Genomic DNA, 12,512 nt, shown 5'->3' with positions numbered 1-12,512 from the left:
GGAAAGAAAATAAATTAAAAAAAAAACTAAACAAAAGTAACTCAGCCTGAATTCAGGGTTGAGAAGGATGCAATTACGTGCTTATTATCGTTTATCCGTATTTGATACCACCTAAGCTCTTTAGTGATTGAGGTTTCCAGTGTGCCAGGCAGGATACCAAAAAAGATTCCTGCCCATGAAGAACCTCCATCCTAAATTTGAGGCAGGAGAGCGGCAGAGGATCCAGACAGGCGGAAGAGTGCGCTGAGACAGTAAGGCAGTATCGATCAGCAGTATAACCAGAGGTCTCAGCAAACCTCCTGCTGTAACCACTGCAATGCATCTAGCTTACTGCTGTTATCATTGAAATTAATATTTCTTTTTATGCAACATGAGGTTAATAATCTAACTGTATGGGTTACCTACTCTTTGTCTCATTTGTTGTACTGTTTAGCAGTTATAATATCCAGCAATTTTGTATTATAAAGAACTAATTAACAGCTAGATTATTTTTCCACTGACCGTCATACGAGGTTTTGCCAGGGACAACAATGTTCCCATACCTTAATTCCTCAGCAAAATTTTTTATTCTGGAACATGTTGGGGTTTTTTGTTTGGGTTTAGGGTTTTTTGGTTTGTTTTTTTTGTTTTTTTACAGCATGGTAGGGGTTGGAAGGGACCTCTGGACATCATCTTGTCCAACCCCGCTGCTTGAGCAGGCACAGCCAGAGCAGGGGCACAGGAACGCATCCAGGGAATGTCTCCAGGGAAGGGACTCCACAGCCTCCCTGGGCAGCCTGTGCCCCTGCTCTGGCACCCTCACGGGAAAGACATTTTTTCTCATAGTCAGGTGGAACATCCTGTGTTCCAAGTTTGTGCCCGTTGCCCCTTGGCCTGTCGTTGGGGACTACTGAAAAGAGCCTAGTCCCATCATCCTGACACCCACCCTTTAGATAGTTATAGGTATTGATAAGATCCCCCCTCAGTCTTCTCTTCTCCAGGCTGAACAAACCCAAGTCTCTCAGCCTTTCCTCACAAGGGAGATGCTCCAGTCCCCTGATCATCCTGGTAGCTCTCTGCTGGACTTGCTCGAGCAGTTCCGCATCCTTCTTAAACTGGGGAGCCCAGAACTGGACACAGCACTCCAGATGTGGCCTCACTAGGGCAGAGTAGAGGGGGAGGATAACCTCTCTCAATCTACTGGCCACACTCCTTTTAATGCAGCCCACAAGGGCCCAGTGCTGGCTCAGGGTCACCTCGCTGCCCACCAGCACCCCCAGGTCCTTCTCAGCAGAGCCGCTTTCCAGTAGTTCAGCCCCCAGCCTGTGCTGGTGCGGGGGGTTGTTCCTCCCCAGGGGCAGGACCTTGCACTGGCTCTGGTTGAACTCCATGAGGTTCCCCTCAGCCCAGCTCTCCAGCCTGTCCAGGCCTTGCTGGATGGCAGCACAGCCTTCTGGTGTATCAGCCGCTCCTCCCAGCTTGGTATCGTCACCGAACTTGCTGAGGGCACGCTCTGTCCCTTCGTCCAGGTCATTGATGAATATGTTGAGCAGGACTGGACGCATTCTGAAACTGAAGAGCTGACTTGCCAGAGACGTGCACTCACTGTGCCATGTCATGAGGAAAAAGTTTTATTTCAGAACAAGGCAGCCTGAGGTGAAGGTAGAATACATATTCCTCAATTAACTGTGTGTTGACAAGCTTGCTAGAAGATTTGTCATTTACTGTGTTTGTAAGTGTGTAGCATTTTGGGTTATTTACTTAAAATTTAGAAGCAAATCAAAAAAGCAAGAAGCAGAGCTTGCAAGAATGACAGGTATGGAAACCATACAAAACCTTGATGTAAGTCCCATCCTACCACCTCTGAAGTCAGAAAGGGAACTTGCACCTGCTTTTGTTTCATACCATTAATTTCCTTTTTGTTTCCATGTTACACTGGTATAACTGAGCTCAGCCTCCTATCTACAGCCATGGCCCAGTGTCACCTGCCGCAGCAAGGGCCCTCGCATTCAGCACGTGTGTCCGGGAAGTTTATATGCCAGTATAACACACCTAGGTTTTGTTGTTATTGTGCAAATGTAGCAACTCCACTAAGAGGAAGCTCCGCTAAGGACTAAGGTCCACAATGACCATCCCTCTATTGGTCCTTCAGAGATTTTGGTCCAAGATCTGTAGCTTTTATTAAATAATACCAATACTTGACAAATGATGTCTATATTGTTCTTCTTTCATTTAGCAATATAGACATGGCTATTAAAAAAAAAAGCAAAGTTGTGCCTGATGAGTTTTTGTTTTAGCAAGCTATTATGTTATTCTAATATGGCCACCGTGCTGGCAGACTTTTGGCAGGCTTCAAATGAACATGCCAGAAATAATTTTGTTGACAGCCTCTTGGATTGGAGCACATCCAGCCTTCATCCATATCATGTCAGTACAGTGATTCTTTCACAGACAGGAAAATATGTCATCACAGATCTGTATTTTAGAGTCTTAAAATACTGTAGAAGTCCGGATTTATGGCTTGAAAGTCAGCTTCACAGGGGGGTAGTGTTATTTTTCAATCATAAATGAAGATGAAAGTGATAACATTTACAGTCTTTAATATGCGGCATCAATGAAGTGCGCTTATGTTAAAACCTGTGGTAACATCTGTTTTACTTTCCTAATCCAAAAACAATTAAGGTTTTATGTAAGAGAAGGAAGGGGGTGGAAAATAAACAGCAAAGAAAAAAGGAGAAAATCCAGGCTGAAGGGCTTTAGCTTGCGTGCAGAGGTCATGCAGGAGGTGTGTTAGCATTTCGTGAGAAGCAGAGATCAGGTGACTCCTACCTATAAGTGACTTTGTTTTAATGTTTCCTTTTATGCTGTTTTCAGCAGTATCACTTCATCAGAGTAGCAATTGTGCGCGCTTGGTTTGTTTCCATCCGTGTAATATGCTCAGGTTTCAGTAGTAAAACCAAAGTGGTATCTTTAGGATTAACAGCCATAGTTCACGAGGGGTATCTGCTTGCTGTTTGGTTCAGATCTCTGTATTTACACCTGCAAGCTGGGACCTTTCAGGAATAGGCAAATTATAGCTTTGTGCTCTGTGTTGGAAACAAACCCTTTGAGGTGCCACTTCAAGAACATTATTTTCTGTGCTCGAATCTGTACCTGCCTAGGGCTTAATTAAGCACCTTCCTGGCCTCACTCCCAAGCGCAGAGGCTTGCCTGAGCAACGTGAATAGGCAGCTGATGTCTGCTCGTGGGAACTCCTGTTGAAGAGGTGGGAGTTTGCTGCCAAGGGCATGGGCTATCGTGGGCTGGTGGTGAGGCTGCAGTCTCCTGGAAGTAAAAGCTGGTCACACTGATACAGCAACATCCCTCTGGAATTAACAGGAATAGAGATAGGAAAGATCTAAGACGTGGGTGCTAGCATATATAAGGTACTATGTGTGTGCAGCAGATTTACTGTAAGTGATTCCATCAAAAGAGACTTCAGATGACTGAGAACAAAAAAGCTGCTTTCCAAACCTGTGCTGAATAAAGCTGTTTATCTTTCTTTGAAATGTCATTTATCTCTTCTTGCTTTTTATCAGGAGAAGTTTCCTGATGGAATTTTTAAAATAAAGTGAAAGCATTCCTTTCTGCTTCCTTGCAGTGTATTAAACCCCAAAGTTTTGTTTATGAACAGTTTTCCTCCTCTTGATACACTAGAAATTCCCAGTCTGTTTTGTTGTGATTTTGCTCAGATATTGATTGGATGACTGAAGAATTAATGGGATTATGATGTGATAATGAATTCAGTGAAAGTATTGATGTCCTGAAATCTTAAGCACGTGTGTGGATTTGTATTGCCCTGGGACCCATGGCTGGGGAAGGCTCCCTTAATGGACAGCTTTAAGCTTTTGAACTACATCTGGGTTTGTAGGCCCAATTCAAGCCTGTGAACTATTTCTTTTTTTTTTTCAATTTTAAAACTTCTGACCATTATGGGGGGAGAGGGTTGTTAGATTATTTTCAGGAAAGTGACTGTTGCCGCCAGCCCCGTAGCGCTGCCTGCGTCTTACCTCTGTCCTTCAGATACTGGTAGGGCTTGGCTGGGGAGAAGCACTGTGCTTTCTCAGCTGCTTCTCCCCAGTCCTCCTGTCATCCCTTTAGGTCCCACTGTGCCCTGCCGTGACAGGAAGAATATTTCTGCCACTTACTAACAAGACCTGGATTCTTTTCCTGGCTTTATTTCTTGATTTGTATGTGACCCCAGGAAAGTCACAGACTCTCTTCTGAGCCTATCTGCACCATTTGAAAAATGAGGACCATAACAGTTTCCTAAAAAAGGTGTTAGAAGACTAAATTAATTAACATTTGTATTCATGCTTAGGGTGAAGCCGCTATAAAAATGCAAATATTTTTATTCTTTCTGTTTGCTTGTGGGCAAAATTGCTTTTCTCAAGGCTCCTGACCTACATTTCGTATTTTTCTCCAGTAAGAATAATAAACTATAAATGTGTTCCTTGTAATTATTTTTAATTTTAAACAGAAAGCCAGGTGCAAATGAGGGAAAGGCAAGGAGGAGAGGGGTGCTAACCTCTACCCCTCTTTGCCGGAAGGAAGAGAATCATCATGTCTTTTCCAGAACTAGAATAAATAATGAAATACAGATACTGCCTCAAACCTCACTTTCCATTGCAGATTTATAGCCTCTGTAATGGACAGATCCCCAAACATATAGGAGGAGCGTCTCAACATTATCTTATTTTCTAGTGTTTTCTGAAATCAAAGCTGTGATTGGTGACATCCCTGTTCAGGCCATGTTGTTGTGTATCAGAAAAAGTTACAGTAAGTGAAACAAACTCTCTGAATCACTGAAGAACTTAGTCTATTATAAAGCCTTTTGTTTTCCTGAAAAATATGAAAGAGAGAAAAATCATTAAAGAAGTACCCACAGGTCTGTCTTAGACCCACCATCCCTCATAATCAAGGAAATGAGGCAAAAATTTGAAATTGGTGAGGTCACAAAGGAGGAGGAGCATCCAGAGTTGTTCTGGCTCTGAGGCCAGATCCTTTGAGTGAATCAGCATTCCAGGAAAGTGGATACAGTTCCTGGGGATGCTTCAATGCGTGCATGAAATCACATTTAATGCACAGTGCTAAGGAGAATCCAGCAAAAAGCATGAAAGGGATAAAGTGCAGTAAATATTTAAGATCTTGTGAATGCAAACGCAGCACTTCATAAAAACCTCAGTCTCGAGAGCAGGGGTGATGTATACATCATAGACGGAACATATGGTACAACCGCAGTGAAGTCAAAGCTAATCAGTGAATAGTGATGGAGCTTTTATTCTAAAGTTTTAAGGACGTGATTAAATTTAATGTATATGCTAGCTGTGAAGCCTATCCTCATGTCCTTAGACCTACCAAACTAGGAATGCATGCAAGATGCCTGCGAAGCTGTGATGTTTTCTGGGAAGGCAGAAAATTCACCATGGGGATATCCGTATTGATTTTTATCTCCGTACATGCCCCTGTGAATTATTTGTCTTCCTGTATTCTTCTCCGGCATCTTATTATAAAAGTCTCTTGAAAGTTACTGTAAAGCTCTTTATTCCCAGACTTAATGAGGCTTGGTAGGAAATTGGCTTTTGATAAGTGAGTTTGGGCGAACGCTGGTGGGGGTGGCTGGTGCCCGTTATGCGAGGAGGTGGTGGGAAGCGCAGGTTACATTGCCAAGCATCCTATGGGTGCATTCCATTTATTCATTGTGTAATCTGACTTGGCGTGGATTCAACTAATACCGCAATGTATTATGATGGCATGAACTGTATTTGGCTAATGGGCTTCACCCACCATGGTAGCAGGGTGATTGGTGGGGTTCTGCGGACATATATTGCTGTTTGGATTCTGCTGTTTGTCTCCTTCTCTAAGTGCCTTTTCTAAATGTTCATTTTCCTTTGATGTTTCTAGGAGCTGGTGGGGAGTAATCCTCCTCAAAGAAACTGGAAAGGAATTGCAATTGCCTTACTTGTTATTCTCGTTATCTGCTCCCTGATTGTCACCTCTGTTATTCTCCTGACACCAGGTATTTATAACCTTTAACTCACTTCCATTCTGTTTTTCTTCTGTAATTGTACATTTCCAAGGGTAAAGGGATTGCAAACTGACTGTGAAGACAACATCAAAGGAATCATCCTTCCTGTTCTTTAGCTCGATGTGAGCTGAGTTCGAGGCCATTCTTAGGTAGATTGTTTTAGAGTTTTACATTTCTATTCAAACGTCAGGGCTACTGAGCTGAAGGTACAAGGGTGAAACCTCGTTGCCTAAACATAATGGGGAGCATCATTTTAGATGTGCCAGGATGTGGGAGACACCTACACAGGGCAGTCAATTAGGACACAGGACTTCCTGAAGCTCATGCCCACCTGGAGCAGCAGCCGCCAGTTGGGTGCCATATCCTAGAGCATCTAAAATGGCATCAGAAGCCTGTGCTTAGGCACCTAAATCCTATCCCGTTTAGCTGTACTGATTTTTAAATCAGACCACAGAGTTCCAGCTTAACAAAAGAATGTGCCAGATAGATAGCATCCAACCACAGCAAATAATTAGTAACTTCCCAGTAAGGGATTCTTGAAGCTAATCCCCTTACCAAGTTTCAGCAAAGTTCTGTGCACGTAACCTCTGTAAATTACTTCTCTTACAGTAGCTGCTGAGGTGGTAGGCTTGAATTTTAATGTATATCATTATGATTATTGATTATCACATATTTATACAGCCCTGTAAATTTCCATTACTACTTACAGGGTAGAAATAATGTGCTTTTGCAGCTCTGAGACGCTTGTGATCTGAATACGAAAAGACAAATGAGAGAAATGAGAGATAAGACATAGAAAAGAGAATTCAGTGTCAGAAAGGGTGAGCAGCTACAAAACACAGAGAAGGCAGAAGGTCCCCTGCAGAGGGATGTGGAGGAGAAGGAAAGGGGCTTCTTGGATGAGTACCTGTGAGTTGTTCTAGCTACAGCAGCACAGAGAGCACAGAGCTGAGGAGGAGAACGGAGGCAAGGGAGAAATAAAACCAAAGGAAATGGAGGAACACAAGACAGTGAAGTGGAAACATGAGACAAAAGTTGTGGGGCAGAAATTTCTAGCTTGTAGCGTGTGAACTGACATACAGTTCAGCAGACCAGGGCCATCTTCCTTGGCATAATTCTTATTCCACAGTCCTGCTGTATGGTAGACTGGAGACAGTGGTAAATCAAGAAATACAGGACTGCACTGAGTTAACTTAAAAACAAGTGAAACAATCACTAAGTTATCCTTCTGGTTATTTATTGTCATGCCATGTTCAGTTTATTTCATGCTATCCTGAAGTTTTCAATGTAAATGTAAGTAGCTAATGGTCATGCCAGAGCAATTAAGTAATTGAATTAATTAAGGTTAAACTTAATTGAGGATCATTTTTTAAATTACTTTTGCTAGGGTTCAGATTTATCACCTTCGAACAGTGCAGATCATTTCTGAGATGTTTTGGAGCATGGTCTGTGGACTGTACTCACGTCAGGCACCGTTTATTTGCAGTGACAAGTATCGTCCCTTACCCATTAGGTATGGAAATATCGCCTTCTATTTTACAGAATTGCAGTCCCAGACTTTTCAAAAATGCATGCTGAAGCCTAGATTCCTAAACCCATACTTGTGGGCTTCAAGAAGCTGTCTGCTCGCACTGCATAGATGAGAGTGCCACTTCCACTGAAGAGCAGGATTCTGTGCAGAAGGATACATGGGCAGAGGCATAAACATACCTGTCCAGTCCTAAATACAGTCTAAATCACAAGTCTTTCCTTTTACAAGACCACTTGAAATAATGATTTCTTTATAAGGATGGTCAGAATGATATCTGGTGAGGACTTAGCAGCTCTGGTTTCAATTCTGGGCTCTACTGTAGACCTCACTTAGGACTTCTCCTGAATCCTACTCCCACTTCTCCACAATAAAGTCATACATAAAATCACTAATGACTATTATGACTATAGATACCGCAGTGCTGTTGTCCAGGTAAGTGCCTAGACAAAGAAGGTGTAGCGAGCGTGTACGTATGCACACAGGTATAGACATAAATCACACAGTTACTAGTATGTACTTAGCAACAATTCCAAATAGCACCTTTGAGAGAGTCTCTGTGCTTAAAACTTAGGAATATGAAAAGTAATTTTCTATGCTAAAATTTCCATTCATGTTTTTTAAGATTTCAAATTACCTGGTTTGCTAAAACTGGGTTTGGGTTGTTTTATTCCCTGCTGGTGTTTCAGAACTGTCCCCTACGTGCAAATACAAAAACTCTGAGCTCAGTACTGCTTCTGGTTTCATTATGGATCCAGACTGCTTCATGGTGAGACTCTGCCAAGGGTAAAATAGATAGCTTAGGTTGCTGCTGTGGCTTGGCAGCAGCTGAGTTTAGTCTTCTCTTGGGCGACTGGCCCTGGAGCTTGTTACGAGGATGCACTCTGGTACAGGGTAACAGGAGGTTCATTTCACAGGCATTTCCCACCAGCCAGTGGTAAGTGAGACTGTGGCTGGCTTGACAAACATAAACAGTATTACATTGCTAATCCTGACTGGGGATAGAATGTCCCAGCAAGGCACGAGTGGGGAAGATAGAAGGGCCTGTCCAAAAGGAGAAGCAGAGTCTGCATTTACCTGCCATTAAATAGTTCACTGGAAGAATACATGATTATCCTTTGGTATTCGAGCTGAAAAATAAGTGATGGATATTTGAACAAGAGGTGGGGAAGGGACAGGACGCCTGGGAAAGAAGGACGAGGAGCAGTTTTGTGCATGTTCATGGGATGGGGAGCTGCTGTCAAATGTGAGAGTGACATCAGGAAAAAAAAAAAGCCCAGAGCTCTCCACTAGAAATGTCTCAAGCAAGGTGATGCAGTCTGGCACAGCAAAGCACGGTGCTTGCAAATACTTCAAATTTTTTAAGTCTTTCTTCTGATGGTAATGTTGGAGTCCAGCCTGACACTGCCCTGCTAGTACAAATATCCTTCTGAATTTTATCTCTGAATTCCTTACCTGTACTTGTCCATCTTGGCCCTCTCCCTGGCTGGGAAACCATTCTTCTCTGAATATTTTGCTGTTGTTTTGAAGGCCTGTTTTGCAGTGCAACACCAAGGCATGCAATATAGAGACACTCTAAACCCAGTGCTGAACATCATGTTCTCTTCTCTTCTCTTCTCTTCTCTTCTCTTCTCTTCTCTTCTCTTCTCTTCTCTTCTCTTCTCTTCTCTTCTCTTCTCTTCTCTTCTCTTCTCTTCTCTTCTCTTCTCTTCTCTTCTCTTCTCTTCTCTTCTCTTATCTTCCTACAGAGAGTAATTTGGGGCATGTATGGGATAAAGTGCAGCATGCAGGCTTGTAGTCTGTGTTCAGACAAAGAAGAGGTTAACTTGATCCATAATTTGCATCATGATGGTGGTATTTCCTAATACTGTGGAAGTCAGGATAGTCTTGTGTAAGAACAAGTGGTAGCGTGGGGAATGGGGGAGGCTTGCTTAGCAGAACAAATGCTGATTAAGGTATTTAATAGTTGAGGAAAAAAAGTATTTTAAAAGGAAAAAAAGGGTGCTAAAGGTCCCTTCCAACCCAAAGCATTATATGACTCTATGTTTCTATGTTTTATATACCTCTTCAAGATTCTTTTGCAAAACAGCCAAAACCTTCTTTAAAGAAGGTTTTAACTCTGAATTCAGCTTCAGAAAGGCTGAAATCCCTACTGGTTTGGGTTTCTCAGAGGCAGGTCACTCATCCTGGTTTAAGATTAACTCCTAAACTGGGAGCAGTGCTCTTTGCATTCAGCAGACATTGTAATTACAATAGCAGTGCTTTATTGCTAGATAACGCTTAGGTCTTATTTTATAAAATCCTAATAAAATTTCAACATTTCTATGATTTGTATATCCTTTGGCATTCTAGAACAACATTATCAAAAGAAGGAGTAACTGCTGAAAGCTTGCATTTCGTTACACTGTAGTGTAGCACATGCACACAACTGCCTACGCTGAAGGACTCCGGTTTCGTGTACGAGTCCTGCCGTTCCACCCACCTTTGAAAAATGTGAAGCTATTTATACAAATGCTAAAAGTGTGGGAATGAGCCTTTCCTAAATGGTGGTTGTTCACTTGTCACAGCATATGGCACCTGTAGGGTCCCATCCTAGCAGTGTAGTGTCTGTTTGTATAAACACATGGATAGTTTATAGTTATGCGTGTGTGTGCACACACACTCATATATATCAAAGCTGAAGGGAGGACCCAATCCTACAGAAACTTTGACTAAAAAACCTCCCCAAAATTCCATTAGACATTTTGCTAAGGAAAAGGCTGTTTGTAAATGGAGGCAAAATAGGACTTTTTGCGCATCTGTTCCTGATATTTAAAGCTTCCTGGAGATATACTTCAAATTTGCTCCTTTCAAATCTGACCTTTAGCTGAAAAAGAGAAAGTACACCCAAATCCACATTAATTTTTTTATAACATTCATAAGAAACATTCTTCAGAGATGATACTAAGGTAGTCATTGTATAGCATTAATTCAGAGCATGCTGTCAGACAGCCAAATTTTTTGCCTAATAAGCTTTGTATGACTTTTGCTAGTCAGGAAGAGCAAGGAAATATCCTGTGCCTGGCTGTGCAGGAGTGTAATTTGTTTGTTCACCACTGTTATATATAAACATGTATTATATGCCATTAAAAAAAAAGGGATTTTACAGAAGGGCATGAGGGTGCTGTTTGCCTTGTCTGGCCACTGCCTTTTGGGTACAGGGAGGTTGTCTGGGGGAAAAGGAGGCTCGGGTCTGCCCAGGGATTGAGCAGCTATGCTGAGGTGGGAAGGGAGCTCCTGGCATGCTGGGTCAGGTCTGCCGAGAGGTGGATGTTCATGGAGACACTCACCCATGTGCTTGCAATGCACAATAGCCCAGGAAGTGTGGGAGAAAAGCATCTGACACTGACCTGTAGCTGAGCCCCAGGGATGATGGAAAGAAAGGTGGGCACCCAAAGGTGACTGAAACCTTCTGAGCCATCAAGCAGCCTCTGAGCATTGCTGCAGTTGAGAGGAAGCTTGAAAGAAAGGATTGGTACTGCAGAGGCAAAACTGGCAGGGGCATTGGCTCGTTGCCCTTTTCTGTTCTGGAGAGCAAGGTTTGATCAGTTCAGCCCATGGCTTTTGGGTGCGCGGACTTCAAGGACAAGGTGCAGATGGATGAACCCGAAAGGTCTGACCAATGCAGGGTTGCTGTCATGCCTTTAACGCTGAATCAAAAATAAAACGAACATGGCTTTCACTTGGTTCTCTCGGCATGTGTTTGCTGTCTGGATGGTAGGTTTCTGACTTGGCACTCAAATCACAAGTCCTTGTGCCACCTGCGCTGCTGCTGTGCTGCTGTGCTGTCAGGGCCTGGCTGGCAGCTGCCATCTGGGTCTGCTGGCCGGGGGGGACACGCGTGCAAAAAAGGTGGCGGCACGTGCTTTATCCTCTCCTTTTGTAAACCCAGGGAGGCCTCAAGGCCTCTGCAGTTGGGTGTGTACACAACCTGTGTCCACCAGCTGCCTTAGACACTCTAAGGCATGCTCAGAGACAGCTGCTCAGGAGAGGGTGGACTACCTGAGGCCCGCAATTGAATTTCTTCCTCTGTAAATGTCTCCACTGGAGCCAGAGGAATGGAGTAGGCTTTCTTAATGAGCACTCTGACTTACCTATGTGTTAGATGAGAGGTCAGTAAATCTGAATTCTTTAGTAAAAAAATAATTGACTGATTGATTATTTAGTTATATGTTTTCTCCCCAGCTCTATGGCTGAGATTAATGTTGTCCATGGTTCATTATGGGACCTGTTGCAGTTATTACAGCCCACTGCAGGAGGCAGTGAGGGAATTTCAACAAGAAACATGCCTTATGGATGCTCCTGGGTGTGCTCTCCCTTAGGAGGGGTTTGAAGTGCTGTGAGGTATGGAGGTGGTGCAGCTCCCAGACTGGCTGTCTCCATCCTGCACAGAAAGAGGGAATAAGAAGGGATTCCTACTCTTCCCCTTCCTAAATCTCCAACACAGAGGTTTGCTTGTGCCTGTCCTTATGCCCCGATGGTGGGGAGGGTGTCCATGTTCCTCAGGATGGCATATGGGAAGTGGCACATCAAAAGCTCTAAGCCCAGGGCTGTATGTGGGCTCCAACCTGCTGCTCTGCACCACCACTGATCTCCCCGGGTACCCAGTGCTGGGACCTTGCACCATGGTGGGAACTTAATTGGACCAGTTTCCTGGAGTTGCTCTATTTTCCATTTTAATAAATAAAATTATGCAGAAGAACTTGGCATAATGCTGTCACACAGAGGGATTTGGCTGCGGACTTGTATTAATGTGTCTTGGTCTTTGGAAGCCACATTGAGCAGTGTGACTGAAACCTCAACCAAACCCGGAAAAAATATGAAAATTGAAGAATATAATTTAATTTGGTAAAAATGATAGTTTATATTGAAACACCTTTTAGTGGAACAAAACATTGT

General features: G+C 43.2%; 1 protein-coding gene across 4 annotated transcripts in view; it reads left to right on the top strand.

Annotated features, from left to right (window-relative positions):
• DPP6 (dipeptidyl peptidase like 6) overlaps positions 1-12,512 on the top strand; it is a 576,690-nt gene that overhangs the window by 383,710 nt on the left and 180,468 nt on the right. For all 4 annotated transcript variants that reach the window (XM_064445043.1, XM_064445042.1, XM_064445044.1 and 1 more), the window contains exon 2: positions 5,923-6,037. In XM_064445043.1, the coding sequence (XP_064301113.1) occupies positions 5,923-6,037 (115 nt within the window). The remainder of the gene's footprint in view (positions 1-5,922; positions 6,038-12,512) is intronic.

This window comes from Phalacrocorax carbo, chromosome 2 (genome assembly GCF_963921805.1).
Source record: "Phalacrocorax carbo chromosome 2, bPhaCar2.1, whole genome shotgun sequence".
Lineage (NCBI taxonomy): Eukaryota > Metazoa > Chordata > Aves > Suliformes > Phalacrocoracidae > Phalacrocorax > Phalacrocorax carbo.
The sequence above is the reverse complement of the archived record's forward strand: the minus strand, read 5'-3'. Positions and strand labels throughout refer to the sequence as shown.